Below are 15,304 nucleotides of genomic sequence, written 5' to 3' on the forward strand. Positions count from 1 at the left end.
CGTTGTACATATATACTGCTTTGTAGTTTGCCTTTTTCCTACTTTACATTGAATCATGGACATTTTTGTATGTTTATAAATACTGATCACATTTTTACTTTTAATAGCTGCATAAATTCCATTACAGGTGTGCCATATTTTTTTAACTAGTTTTTCTATTGGTGGTGATCATTTAACTTTAATCTTTCTTGAAAAAGAGCCACATGAATAGATTGGAAAGATTCTCATTAAGTATGGTTTAGTTAAAAAGGCAAGATGCAAAAATGTATTTATAATGTGATTCCATGTTAGCAAAACAATAAAATAATCCTCTATATATGTGTGTATTTGTGTGAGCGTAGAAAAATAAGGGTGGATAAAAATACAGCAAGATTCAAGGATAATTCAAGTATATCCTAGATCTAGGATATACAGAGAAGGTACTGCTATAGGTGGATAAGGGAGGAAAAGATACTAAGGGAAGCAAACTCAAAAAGTAAAAGAAAAAAGCACTGCTGGGGTGCCTGGCTGGCTCAGTCAGTGGAGGGTGCAACTCTTGATCTTGGGGTTGTGAGTTTGAGCCCCACATTGGGTGCAGAGATTGCTTAAAAATAAAATCTTTATTTTATTTTATTTTTTAGATTTTATTTAAATTCAAGTAAGTTAACATATACTGTATTACTAGTTTCAGGGGTAGAATTTAGCGATTTATCATTTGCATACAACACCCAGTGCTCATTACATCGAGTGCCCTCCTTAATGCCCATCACCCAATTACCCCACCCCCCACCTCCCCTCCAGCAACTCTGTTTTTCCCTATAGTTAAGAGTCTCTTATGGTTTGTGCCCCCTTTGTTTTTATCTTATTTTTCCTTCCCTTCCCCATGTTCATCTGTTTTATTTCTTAAATTCTACATATGAGTGAAATCATATGGTATCTGTCCTTCTCTGAGTTATTTCACTTAGTGTAATACACTCTAGTTCCATCCATGTCATTGCAAATGGCAAGATTTCATTCTTTTTGATGGCAGAGTAATATTCCATTGCATGTATATACCACATCTTTATCTACTCATCAGTTGATGGACATCTAAAAATAAAATCTTAGGAAAAAAAAAGAAAAAAGCACTGCAACTAGAACATGAAAGCATATGTGCTTGTTATAAAAATTGTTTATAAAAATATACTTGTTATAAAAATTATGTTAAGAGTAGACATATGTTTAAATGAATTAATGTAAAATTTTTTCTGTACTTAAAAATAGCCAGAATAAAAAAAAAAGATGAAAATATGGATACAAGGCTGATGCCTAATAGCCTCAGGTACAACCATTTTTTAAACTTGGCCATAAAAAGGAGTTTTTAAGTTTTTATTCTTACACATCAGACTTTATGAATGTGTTGCATATACCTCTGTACACTTGTCCAGTTATTTCCTAGAATAAATTCCTAGGAGTACATTCGCTGGGGCAAAATAGTATTTTAAAGGTCAGATATATATTGCGAAGTTACCCGTTAGGTTATGTCTATTTGTATTTCAATCAACAGTTTCTTAGAATGCCTGTTTCTTTACAACTTCATCAATGCTGGGCATTTTCAATCTTTTAAATCTTTGCTTATGTGATGTAATAAAATAGCATCTTGCAGCTTTATTTTACTTTTCTTTGATTACTAGTTATGTTCATTATTTTTTCATATGTTTGTTAGAAGTTTTCATTTTTGTGAATTGTTCTTTATCCATTTTTCTGTTGGTATTGATTTACTGTCTGGTATTGATGTACTGTACTCACAGTACAGAATACTGTCGTCCTGATTTACAAGGGCTTTTTGTATAGAAAGGCTGTTTAGGGCGCCTGGGTAGCACAGCGGTTAAGCGTCTGCCTTCGGCTCAGGGCGTGATCCCAGCGTTGTGGGATCGAGCCCCACATCAGGCTCCTCTGCTATGAGCCTGCTTCTTCCTCTCCCACTCCCTCTGCTTGTGTTCCCTCTCTCTCGCTGGCTGTCTCTATCTCTGTCAAATAAATAAATAAAATCTTTTACAAAAAAAAAAAAAAGAAAGGCTGTTTAACTTTTATCATGTATGTTGCACATCCTATTTCTAAGTGAGCCATTCATATTTTAAATTTGTTTATAATACTGTGAGGTATAGAAGTTTCAACTTAGCCTTAATTCTATTGATCATTTCTTTTTATAGTTTCTGGCTTTTTAGCCATGTTGAAAAAGACTTTGACTCAAAGATGGTATATTTACTTATGTTTCCTGTTAGTACTTTTATAGTCTCGTTTTTACATTAAATGCCTTAAAATATTTTAATTAATTTTTGTCCAAGGGATGAGGTAACTTTTCCAAAGATAACCAAGTAATCCTAGCACTAATTATTGAGTTATCTATCTTGAAAGAACCTTGCCTTTTTAAAAAATCAGAAAGCATCTCTTCTCTTTTCTCTGCTCTTGAATTTCTAGAGGGAAACAGTTAAATTTGGTTGTGTAACTAAAAGCAGAGAAAAAAGAAACCAAGAAGTAGAAATTCCCAACAGGTTCAGAAGGAACTGTATGACATCCTAGAATCTAGCTATTATAGTTTTTTATTTTTATTTATTTTTATTTTTAAAGATTTTATTTATTTATTCGACAGAGATAGAGACAGCCAGCGAGAGAGGGAACACAAGCAAGGGGAGTGGGAGAGGAAGAAGCAGGCTCATAGCAGAGGAGCCTGATGTGGGGCTCGATCTCATAACGCCGGGATCACGCCCTGAGCCGAAGGCAGACGCTTAACCGCTGTGCCACCCAGGAGCCCCATAGCTTTTATAGTTTTATACTACAATCCCACCCAGTGATACACAGATAAACAGGTACTTTTGTGAGTAGACCTGGGCTTTTATATCCCTTCAGTTTCTTGGTAGAGGTGAGACTAACAAGGCAGTTCTCTCAAGATACTTGGGCACAATCCTGGTTACACTGGATTCATGAATTTGTGCTGTTTAAAGGGGGAATGGGCTTAGTGAAGCTAAAGATTTATTTCTACTTGACTGTATAGTATTCTAAGTGATTGGATCAGGTTTTAATTTTTATAATAATTTTCCCTTTTAGGACAGAGGCATATATTTTCCCTCCTACTTCTGCTAAGTACCCTCCCGTACCTTCAAAGTATACTGTGGGTACTCAGACTGATTATCGGGATGCTGAAGTTCAAACTGATCCATATTCTCCAGAATATGTCGTATGTCAGGATTCAATCCCTGAACTCTTGACCCTGGCTACTCTTACTTGGGGTGAGTTGGTAATTGTCTTGAATATTTGAGGATGCCTGTCCTGATAACTGTGCATGCTTTTGAGTTCCTGGAAATGATGTGCTTAGAGGCAACTGTGGTATAAAGTGTTACTATTTAAAATGTCTTGCTCAGCAGAGCTACTTCATAGACTCATACTTCTGCTGATACTTTTGTTCAAAGAGAGGTATACCCTTTCCATTGTAAAGAGTCCTATTATACTTTATCCCTGAAGCTGAAGTTCTATTTCAGCTTAATTTTGTGGTTATTTGCTGACTACTCATCCTCCCACACACATTGGTTTTCTAGTGAATCAATTCCTTTTCATTGAGCAATCCTTACTCCCTCTTTACACATAAACCTTTTTTGAGTATATAATACTGAATGTATATTCCGCCATATGTAACAGTATTATCTTACCTTGCCAAAATATCTTGCAATTTATCAAAGCTCTCTTACATACCCTTTTGGATGATTTGAGTGATTTCTTTTGCTGTTATCTCTGAAATGCTAATATGTTCACGTTCAGAAGTTCACTCTTAGAATGCAATAAAATCTGACCTAGGTCTATATTATGTGAAATTAGAAAAACTAATAAGGAAAGGGGCTTTTGGAAATGACTAGACATTAGCTTCTTGAACTCACTTGATTGTAGCTGGGAAACAGAGCCAGAGAGGCCAGCTCCTCCCAGGTGGTGGAGATAGTTGGTACACTGTAATGATTTTTATTAAAATAAGATTACCTTTGTTTCCCAGTTGTGATGATTTGCTGTGGTCAAGTCTATGTCATAGACAATGAAGATGTTAATATCTGAGCTCTAGTTTTGATTCTTATTTCCTGGCTCACTTTACGAATTCAGATGAAGCATTCTTGACAAACATACTTGAAAGCATAAGCTCTACTTTCAGACCTAGATGACAGATTAAAAATATGCTGAAACTTTTCCCTTCTGCTCTGAATTTATATATGTATTAGTGTATATATAAGAGTATATATATTGGTTATGTGTTTATTAGTGTGTGTATGTACGTATATACATACATATATGTGTACATATGCACATACACATATATGTACATATATACATACATACACATATATGTACATATATACATACATACACACACACTTTTTAAAAAAGGAAGAAAAGTTCCATAGTTTAGAAGTGGAGACTTAGGACTTCTTCCTAAAAGAAAGAAACAGCTGGGAACCTATGATGATGAGCAGGGACTGTGAATGGTGGGGAGCCAGATCTGAATTACCTGCCTGAACTAGAGGAAGCAGGACTTTTCTCTTGCCCATGGGACTGAAGCCCAATGCCTGCCAACACAGAGGTTGAAGTCTCAGTAAAAACCACTGAGTCAGGCCTACCCCCTCATTTTTGAGGCCCTGAGTCAGAGTTTAAATGGAAGCCTATATACTGTATGTATAGATGTTTAAAGATTATAAATAAAGTTAATATCTGTTAAGTAAAATATTTTAAGTAAAAAATCTGTATTTTTCACAAATATATCTTTATAACAAATTGAAAGGATAAGCTTAAATTGAAAATTCTTAGATTCCAGGATGCCTGGGTGGCTCAGTTGGTTAAGCGTCTGCCTTCAGCTCAGGTCGTGAACCCAGGGTCCTGGGATCAAGGCCGCTGTTGGCTCTCTGCACAGCAGGGTGCCTGCTTCTCTCTCTGATAGGTAGATAGATTAATTAATTAATTAATTAAAAAGAAAATTCTTAGATTCCTTGGGATTCTTTGGTGGAATGGGGCAGCAAGGGAAGAGGCTGCCTATGACTTACCTTTTCTTTCCTCTGGCTGTGTTCCACATCATGAGGGTCCTGTCATGTATGCATGTGATTACTTCACCTTGTTTTTCCAGTCTCTGTGTACATATCCCTGTAAACATCTGCCACTTGGCTACCCCTTGGGTTTAAGGGTGAACAAACAGGGGTGCCTAGGTGGCTCAGTTGGTTAAGCTTCTGACTTCAGCTCAGGTCATGATCCCAGGGTCCTGGGATCGAGCCCCACACTGGGCTCCTTGCTCAGTGGAGAGCCTGCGTCTCCCTCTCCCCCTGCTGCTCCCCCTGCTTGTGCTCTTTCTCTCTCTTTGTCAAATAAATAAAATCTTTTTTAAAAAGGGTGAATGGACAGCAGCATATAATCTGCCCTTGGGAGTCTGAATTCTGGGAAGATGTCCATGTAGATTGTGGAAGGAGGCTTGGGCCATTTGTTCAAGGAATTCAGGTCTTTAAGAGTAAATTAGCTCTAGCTGGGCATAGTCTGTTGAACTCCTCATCCTATGATGATGGGCAGGGCTCTAAAGAATGAGGCTGGGAGCTATCCCTCTTGCCAGGTCAAAGAGTGTTACTACCCAGGGTGCTCATGAGAGAAATCTACAGATGATCTCAACCCAAGAATCACAAAGCATCTAAGGAACACAGATACCAGGAGTGATCCACAAAAATTAAAAAAGAGAGAGAGAGAAAATAAATTCCTGGGCAAACAGAGCAAATGGAGCAATCTGAAAAGGACTTGGGAAATACTTTTTATATCTTCAAAGAGATAAAGGGGGATAAAGCATGAAAACAAGAGTGGGAGCTATGAAAAAGAACCAATTGCAATCACTGGGAAGGAAAACTATGAAATTTGAAATGAAATGAGCTCAGTAGTAAACTAGGCAGACCTGAAGAACAAATTAGTGAAATGAAAGATTAAATGAACAAGTATTCCAGAATGCAATATTCAAAGTTAGAATAAGATTAAAAAAAAAAAAAAAGGTAAGATCCATGGGGGATAGGATTGTAAGATCTTATAATAGAATGGTGGAGAAGCAATGCAAGAAAAGATAATGGCTGAGAATTTCCCAGGACTAAAGAAAGATATGAATCCACAGGTTGAAAAATTTCATTGAGGACCAAACAGGATAAAAAAAAAAAAAATCACACCTACTAATAAAGGAAAAAGGAAAAAACTGCAAAAGCTATTGGAGAGAAAAGTCAGATTACCTACAAAGAGATAGAAACCAAATTGACATTTTATAGAATTATTTTTAAAGTGCCGTGGGATAGGGACATCTGGGTGGTTCAGTCGGTTAAGCATCTGCTTTCAGCTCAGGTCATGATCCCAGGTCCTAGGATTGAGTCCTGCATCTGGCTCCTTGCTCAGCAGGGAGCCTGCTTGTCCCTCTGCCTGCTTCTCCCCCTGCTTGCGTGCGCGTGCGCTCTCTCTCTCTCTGACAAATAAATAAAATCTTTAAAAAAAAATAAAATGCTGTGGGAAAATAATTGCAAATCTAGAATTCTTTTACCAGCCAAACTATTATTCAGGAGTGAAGGTGAAATAAAGACTTTTCATAGGATAGGACATTTCATAGGATCTATCTCATAGGATATTGTATAGATTAAGAAAATTCCTTTATGTAATATACTTAGACCAGTGCCTAGCATGTAAATAAGCTTCCTATAAATGTTAGCTATTAATCTGAACAAAAGAAGATGAAAGGATACACTTCTGTAGGAAGAAAAATGATCTCAAAAGGAAGAAGCAGGGTTTGAGAAAGTGATATGCAAAAAAACAGAAAAACGTCATTAAAATTGTTAGGTGTTGAGTTTCTAAAGATGATAATTTTTTTAAAGATTTTATTTATTTGAGAGAGAGAGCCCACACAAATGGGGGGAGGGGCAGAGGGAGAAGCAGACTCCCTGATGAGCAGGGAGCCCGACACGGGCTTGATCCTAGGACCCCAGCACTGTGACCTGAGCCAAAGGCAGATGCTTAACTGACTGAGTCATCCAGGTGCCCCTAAAGATGATAATTTTTTAAAAGATTTTATTTATTCATTTGAGAGAGAAAGCACAAGCAGAGAGAGGGCAGATGGAGAGAGAGAGGGACAGGCAGGCTTCCCACTGAGCAAAGAGCCCACTGTGGGGCTCCATCCCAGGACCCTGTGATCATGACCTGAGCTGAAGGCAGACGCTTATCCTACTAAGCCACCCAGGTGCCCCATAAAGATGATAATTTTTTTAAAAAAGGAGAAAGTACTAAAACTAGGTCAGGATTGGCAAACTATGGTCCACAAGCCAAATTGGCCTGTTGCCTTTTTTTATATAGCTTGGGTGCTAAGAATGATTTTTATATTGTAAAATAGATGAAGAAAATCCTGCTATTTTATAGCATGTGAAAATTACATGAAATTAAAATTTCAGTGACTCTAAAGCAGTTTTATTGGAACACAGCCACACTCATTTGTTTATGTACTGTCTGCCTGCTTTTGCACTACATTTTTTTTAAAAAATTTAAAATTTAAATTTTATTATAATTAACATACAATGTTATATTTCAGGTGCACAATGTAGTGGTTCAACAGTTCTATACATTACTCAGCACTCATCACAATAAGTGTATTTTTTTTTAAGATTTTATTTATTTATTTGACAGAGAGAGAGACAGCCAGCGGGAGGGGGAACACAAGCAGGGGGAGTGGGAGACGAAGAAACAGGCTCCCAGCGGAAGAGCCTGATGTGGGGCTCGATCCCAGAACGCCGGGATCATGCCCTGAGCTAAAGGCAGATGCTTAACGACTGCGCCACCCAGGCGCCCCACAATAAGTGTATTTTTTAATCCTCATCACCTATCCCTCATTCCCCCTCTCCCAGTAAGCTCCAGTTCTCATGGTTAAGGGTCTATTTTTTGTATTTCTTTTTTTTTCTTTGTTGGTTTATTTTGTTTCTTAAATTCCACATGAGTGAAATCATATGGTATTTGTCTTTCTCTGACTGACTTATTTCACTTAGCATTATGCTCTCTAGCTCTATCCATGCTGTTGCAGATGACAAAATTTCATTCTTTTTATGGCTGAATAATATTCCATTGTGTATATAAACCACTTCTTATTTATCCATTCATCAATCCATGGACACTTGTGTTGCTTCCATAATTCATCTATCATAAATAATGCTGCTATAAACATAGAGGTACATACATCTTTTGAAATTAGTGCTTTTGTATTCCTTGGGTAAATAGCCAGTAGTGGAATTACTGAATCATACGGTAATTTTAGTTTGCATTTTTTGAGGAACCTACATACTGTCTTCCACAGTGGTTTCAGAAGTTTTCAGTCATGGGGCACCTGGCTGGCTCAGTTGGAAAAGCATTCCACTCTTGATCTCAGGTTCATGAATTTGAGCCACATGTTGGGTATAGAGATTACTTAAAAATAAAATCTTAAAAAAAAAAGTTTTGGGGCACCTGGGTGGCTCAGTTGGTTGAGTGTTGGACTCTTGATCAGTTTATGATCTCAAGGTCTTGAGATTGAGCCCCGAGTCAGGGTCACGCTTAGTGGGGAGTCTATTGGAGATTCTCTCTCTCCCTCTCCCTTTGCCCCTCCCCCACTCATGCATGCACTCTCTCTCTCTCTCAAATAAATATATAAATCTTTTAAAAAATTTTGCATTCCCACCAACAGTGCATAAAGGTTTCTTTTTCTCCACATCCTTGCCAACACTTGTTGTTTCTTGTTTATTTTAGCCATTCTGACAGGTGTGAGGTGGTATCTGATTGTGTTTTTGGTTTGCCTTTCCCTGATGATGAGTGATGCTGAGCATCTTTTCAAGTGTCTGTTGGCCATCTGTATGTCTTTTTTGGAGAAATGACTGTTAATGTCTCCTGTCCATTTTTTAATTGGATTTTGTGTGTGTGTGTGTGTTGAGTTGTAAAATTTCTCTATATATTTTGGATACTAACCATTTATCAGATATGTCATTTGCAAATATCTTCTCTCATTTCATAGGTTGTCTTTTAGTTCTGTTTTGTTTCCTTTGCTGTGCGGAAGCTTTTTATTTTGATGTAGTCCCAGTAGTTTATTTTTGCTTTTTTCCCTTGCCTCAGACATATCTAGAAAAATATTGCTATAACCAATGTCAAAGAAATTATTGCCTGTGCTCTCTTCCAGAATTTTTATGGTTTCAGGTCTCATATTTAGGTTCCTAATCCATTTTGAGTGTATTTGCGTGTGGTGTAGGAAAGTGGTCCCGTTTCATTCTTTTGCATGTAGCTATTTAGTTTTCTCAACACCATTTGTTGAAGAGACTGTTTTTTTTCCCATTGCATGTTCTTGCTTCCTTTGTGGAAAATTAGTTGACCGTATAACTATCAGTTTATTTCTTGGCTTTCCGTTCTGTTGATCTATGTGTCTGTTTTTGTGCCAGTACCATACTGCTTTGATTAATACAGCTTTGTAGTATGTCTTGGATTTTGGGATTGTGACACCTCCAGTTTTGTTCTTTTTTTGCCAAGATTGCTTTGGCTATTTGGAGTCTTTTGTGGTTCCATACAAATGTTAGGATTATTTGTTCTAGTTCTATGAAAAATGCTGTTGGTATTTTGATAGGGATTGCATTAAATCTGTAGATTTCTTTGTGTAGTATGAACATTTTAACAATATTTGTTCTCCCAATCCATGAGCATGGAATATCTTTCCATTTGTTTGTATCATCTTCAGTTTCTTTCATCAGTGTTTTATAGTGTTCAGAGTAGAAGTCTTTTACCTCCTTGGTTAAGTTTATTCTCAGATATTTTATTCTTTTTAGTGAAATTGTAAATGGGACTGTTCTCTGAATTTCTCTTTCTGCTACACTAATAATTTAGTGTGTAGTTCAACAGATTTTTGTATATTGATTTTGTATTCTGTGACCTTACTGAATTCATTTATCTGTTCAGGTAGTTTTTTGTTAGAATCCTTAGGGTTTTCTCTATATAGTATCTTGTCATCTGCAAATCATGAAAGTTTTACTTCTTTCTTACCAATTTTTACTTCTTTCTTACCAATTTGGATGCCTCATTTCTTTCTGTTGTCTGCTTGCTCTGGCTAGGACTTCTAGTACTAGGTTGAATAAAAGTGGTGAGAGCAGACATCCTTGTCTTATTTCTGATCTTAGGGGAAAAGCTCTCAGTTTTTCACCATGGAGTGTGATGTGAGCAATGGGGTTTTCATATTATGTTTTTCTTTTTTTTTTTTATTGAGGTAAGTTCCCTCTAAACCTACTTTGTTGAGGGTTTTTATCATGATGGATGTTGTGCTTTGTCAAATGCTTTATCTGCATCTGAGATGATCATATGATTTTTATACCTTCTGTTGTTGATGTGATATGTCATGTTGATTGATACTGAACCATCCTTGCATCCCAGGAAAAAATCCCACTTGATTGTGGTGAATGATATGTTGGATTCTACTTGCTAATATTTAGTTGAGGATTTTGCATTTATGTTCATCAGAGATGTTGGTCTATAGTTCCCTGTCTCTCTTTTTTTGTAGTGTCTTTATCTGGTTTTGGTATCAGGGTACAGGTGGCCTCATAGAATGAATTTGAAAGCTTACTTTCCTCTTCTATTTTTCAGAATAGTTTGAGAAGAATAGGTATTAACTCTTCTTTAAATGTTTGGTAGAATTCATCTGTGAAGATGTCTGGTCCTAGACTTTTGTTTGCCAAAGTTTTTTGATTGCTGATTCAATCTCCCATGCCAGTGATCACTCCGTACAAATTTTCTATTTCTTCCTGATCAAGTTTGGTGAGGCTATGTTTCTATTTCTTCTGGGTGGTTCAATCTGTTGGCATATAATTTTTCATAATATTCTCATAATCCTTGGTATTTCTGTGGTGTTGGTTGTTATTTCTTGTCTTTCATTCCTGATTTTGTATTTTTGAGTCCTCTCTTTTGATGAGTCTGGCTAAAGTTTCATCAATTTTGTTGATCTTTTCAAAGAACCAGCTCCTGGTTTCATTGATCTATTCTATTGTGTTTTTTTTTATTTCTATTTTGTTTATTCTCTAATCTTTGTTATTTCCTTCCTTCTGCTAGTTTTGGGTTTTGCTTGTTGTTATTTTTCTAACTCCCTTAAGTGTAAGGTTAGGTTGTTTATTTGAGGTTTTTCTTGCTTCTTGAGGTAGGCCTGTATTGCTATAAACTTCCCTTTAGAACAGCTTTTGCTGCATACTAAAGATTTTAGACCATTGTGTTTTCATTTTCATTTGTCTCCATATATTTTCTGATTTCCTCTTTGATTTCTTGGTTGACCCATTCATTGTTTAGTGGCATGTTATTCAGCCTGCATGTATGTGTGTCTTTCCAGATTTTTTTTCTGTGGTTGATTTCTAGTTTCATAGTGTTGTGGTCAGAAAAGATGCAAGGTATGACTTCAGTCTTTGTGAATCTGTTGAGACTTGCTTTGTGGCCTAATATGTTATCTATTCTGGAGAATGTTCCATGTGCACTTGAAAAGAATGTGTAGTCTACTGTTTTAGGATGGAATGTTCTGAATATATCTGTGATTAGATATATTAATCTACATGGATCCACATGGATGATTAGAACGATGTGATCCAATGTGTGATTCATAGCCACTGTTTCTTATTCATTTACTGTTTTGATGATCTATCCATTGATGTAAGGGGTGTTAAAGTCCCCTACTATTATCGTATTAGTATCAATAACTTCCTTTATGTTTGTTATTAGCTGCTATATGTATTTGGGTATTTCCATCTTCTTGTTGGATGGTTCCCTGTATGAATATGTAGTGTTCTTCTTGTCTCCTGTTACAGTCTTTGTTTCAAAGTCTATTTTGTCTGATGTAACTGTTGCTGTCCTGGCTTTCTTTTTACTTCTGTTTGCATGATAAATGCTTTTGCATCTCTTCACTTTCAGTCTGCATGCATGTGTCTTTAGGTCTGAAGTAAGTCTCTTGTCAGCAGTATATAGATGCGTCTTGCTTTTCTTTTTTTTTTTAAGATTTCATTTATTTATTGGAGAGTTTGTGAACAGCGGGGAGGAGAAGAAGGGGAGGAATACAAGGAGAAAGAATCCCAGGTAGACTCTGTGCTGAGCATGGAGTCCCACACAGGCCCTGATGGGTCTTGCTTTTTTATCCATTCTGTCACCGTATGTCTTTTGACTGGAATGTTCAAAGGAGTTATTGAGAGGTATGTACTTATTGCCATTTTGTTACTTGTTTTATGGTTGTTTTGTAGTTCTTGTGTTCCTTTCTTTTCTCATTCTCCTCTTTCAAGGTTTGCTGGCTTTCTTGATTGATATACTTAGCTTCCCTTCTCTTTATTTTTTGCGTATCTATTACTGGTTTTTGCTTGGTGATTATCTTTAGGTCTATATGTAACATCTTATGCATATAGCAGCCTATATTAGGTTGATGGTCGCTTTTGTTTGAACCCCTTCTAAAAGCACTAAATTTTTATTCCTCTCCCCTGCCATGTTTTAGGTATATGGTGTCATACTCTATATCCTTTTATTTTGTGATTCCCTTGACTGATTTTTATAGACATACTTAATTTTACTGCTTTTGTGCTTCCTCCTTTTCTTACTCCTACTTATGGTCTTTCCTTTCTACTCACAGAGTCCCCATTAATATTTCATGTAAGGCTGGTTTAGTGGTCATGAATTCCTCCAACTTTTGTCTGTCTGGCAAATTCTTTGTCTTCTTCTATTCTGAATGATAGCTTTGTTGGATAGAATATTCTTGGTTGCAAGTTTTTCTGTTTCAGCACTTTGATATATCATACCACTCCCTTCTGGCCTGAAATGTTTCTGCTGAAAAATCAGCTAGTTGTCTTACGGGGTATTTCTTGTATGTAACTACTTTTTTTTTTTCTCTTGCTGCTTTAAAAATTCTTTACCACTGCTTTTTAATTACCATGTGACTTAGTGTGGACCTCCTTGGGTTGATTTTGTTGGGGGTGCTTTGTGCCTCCTGAATCTGGATTTCTGTTTCCTTCTCCAGATTTGGGAAGTTTGCAGCTATTATTTCTTCAAATCCTCCCCCCCCTTTCCTCTGTATTCTCCTCCTTGTATCCTTATAATGCAAATATTACTACATTCGATGGTGTGGTTGAGTTTCCTTAATCTGTTTTCATTTTTTATTCTTTTTTTTCTCTCTTGTTCAGCTTGATTGCTTTCCATTACTCTGTCCTCCATCACTGATGTGTTCTGCTTCCTCTAGTGTACTAGTTTTTCCTCCTCTAGTGTATTTTTAACTTCAGTTATTGATTTCTTCATCTCTGATTGGTTCTTTTTTGTGTTTTCTAACTCTTTGTTGAGTGTCTCACTGAGTCCTTCACTCTTTCCTACATTCTAGTGAGTATGTTGATGACTATTACTTTAAATTCTCCAGCAGCCAAATTGCTTATCTCCATTTCATTTAGCTTCCTTGTGATTTTGTCCTGGTCTTTCATTTGGGACATATTCTTCTGTCTCCTCATTTTGTCTAACTCTCTGTGTCTGTTTTTACGTGTTGTGAAAGTCAGCTACATCACTTTTGAAAGTCATGGATGTATAGGTGGTCCTATAGTGCCCTGCAGTAGAATGTCCCCTCTTCACCAGACCCTGGAATTTCAGGGGTGTCTTCTGTGCATGTTGTATGTGCCTTACTGTTGTGGCTGAGTAATGTTTGCCTTTAGTCTAGTCATCTGCAAAGGCTCTCTGCCTGTTCTGGGCAGGGTTTGGTCCCTGTGTTGTAATTTTGCCAGTATGGGATTGTCTTGAGCTTGAGTTGAGTCAGATCAGGAGTTTGCCAGAGCTTCAGTAGCACTGAACAGCAAGGTGTTCTCTCTGTATTTATATTAAATATTATTAATATTATTAAATATTACATATCTCCTTGAGATACTTTTGTTGGTAGGTGGGACCAGCAGTCAGTCCAGAAATCTGCCCCCAGCTCACTATTGTGTGTGGTTGGACTGGTGTATGGGGTTATCTACCCCTCTCCCTGGGGCAGGAATTGCTTGGAGTGGTGGTGGCCCTTTTTTGGGCTGCTTGCACAATGCCAGCCTTGGATGGACTTCTGCCAAGAGTGGTTCCACAGGAGTCATGGGATCAGAGTGAGTAGTGTTAGCGAAGTCCGTCAGTCTGCAGAGAGGTGACCTGCAGCTGCCTTGGACAACTCTGCTGAGGCCAGCTTGGTTGGAGAGGGCAGATCTGCAGAAGACTGTGGGACAGGGCACACTGTTAGAAAGGATGGTAGAGATTATTCCTGCTGTGCTGGTTCTGGCAGGTGTCCATGTATCTACACTGGAGGTTGGGGGTGAGAAATGACTCCTGCCAGCTCCTTTGTTCCTAGAGAAGTCTCCCAAAGATCCCTGCCCCTTTAGCACAAACTCTGAGATAGTAAATAAGTCCTCCCTCTTGTATACCCTAGGTGTTTTTCAAATCTCTGCTTCTAAGTTGAATCTCCGTGGGGCTGTTTGTTGTGCTGTCTCTTTAAGGGTGGGGGCTCAGTTTCCTCTCATCCTCCACTCTCCCAGAGCTGAACCCACTGATTTTTTTTTTAAGTCCCAGGTGCTAAGCCTCACTGATTTTAAGAGATTGCAAAACCAGGCCCCTCGGCCTTTCAAAGCCAAATGTTATGGGGATTGCTCTTTCCGGTGCCTGTCTCCTGTGCCTGGGGTGCCTGGCATGGGTTCTGTTCCTCTTTGCACTCACTGCATTCTTCCCTTCTGTGGACAGTCCCGCAGGTCCGTTTGGCTCCCACCATATCTTTGCCCTTCCTACCCTCCTCAGCGTGGTCTCTTTTCAACATATAGGTGTGGAGAGTCTGTTCTTCCAGTCTTTGGATTTTTTTCTGGTTATTTACACTGATGGGGATATATCTACTTGTATATGTGGGATGAGGTGACCCTAGGATCTTCCTACTCTGCCATCTCCTCCCAAGTCCTTGCTGTACATTTTTTAATGTAATGATGATTAGGAAGTGCTCCTAGCATTTAGCACATGGGATGGGGTTTGGGAGGTAGGCTGGCATGGGTACTAAATATCCTGTCCTGTATTCAGCAGTCCCATATAAGAAATAATTGTTTGCTCAATATGGCAGTGATATCACTTTAGTTGAGAAATGTTGACTCAGTGCAGTAAGAGGAAAAAATTGAGGTATGAGGATTAGAAATAAGAAGTAAAACTATATTTGCAGACAATTTACTCATTTAGAAAATCAAATGAACTCTTGAAAGACATTGAGGAAGACATAAAAAGATGGAAAAATATTCCATGCTCATGGATTGGAAGAATT

The 15,304-nt window shown here is 37.7% G+C and overlaps 1 protein-coding gene and 1 long non-coding RNA gene across 3 annotated transcripts in view; one reads left to right on the forward strand and one right to left on the reverse strand.

Moving 5' to 3' along the window:
• CFAP91 (cilia and flagella associated protein 91) overlaps positions 1-15,304 on the forward strand; it is a 95,963-nt gene that overhangs the window by 26,378 nt on the left and 54,281 nt on the right. The window contains exon 6 of the mRNA XM_002915268.4: positions 3,067-3,248. Within this exon, the coding sequence (XP_002915314.1) occupies positions 3,067-3,248 (182 nt within the window). The remainder of the gene's footprint in view (positions 1-3,066; positions 3,249-15,304) is intronic.
• Positions 1-15,304, reverse strand: part of LOC117801958 — a 90,789-nt gene that overhangs the window by 10,432 nt on the left and 65,053 nt on the right. The window contains exon 5 of one of the 2 annotated variants that reach the window (XR_004624869.1): positions 13,318-14,227. The exons of the other annotated variant lie outside the window; for it this stretch is intronic. This is a non-coding gene — a long non-coding RNA (uncharacterized LOC117801958). Of the gene's footprint in view, positions 1-13,317; positions 14,228-15,304 lie in introns of those variants that run through there. 2 annotated transcript variants of the gene reach the window in all.

This window comes from Ailuropoda melanoleuca, chromosome 1 (assembly GCF_002007445.2).
Source record: "Ailuropoda melanoleuca isolate Jingjing chromosome 1, ASM200744v2, whole genome shotgun sequence".
NCBI classification, from domain to species: Eukaryota; Metazoa; Chordata; class Mammalia; order Carnivora; family Ursidae; genus Ailuropoda; species Ailuropoda melanoleuca.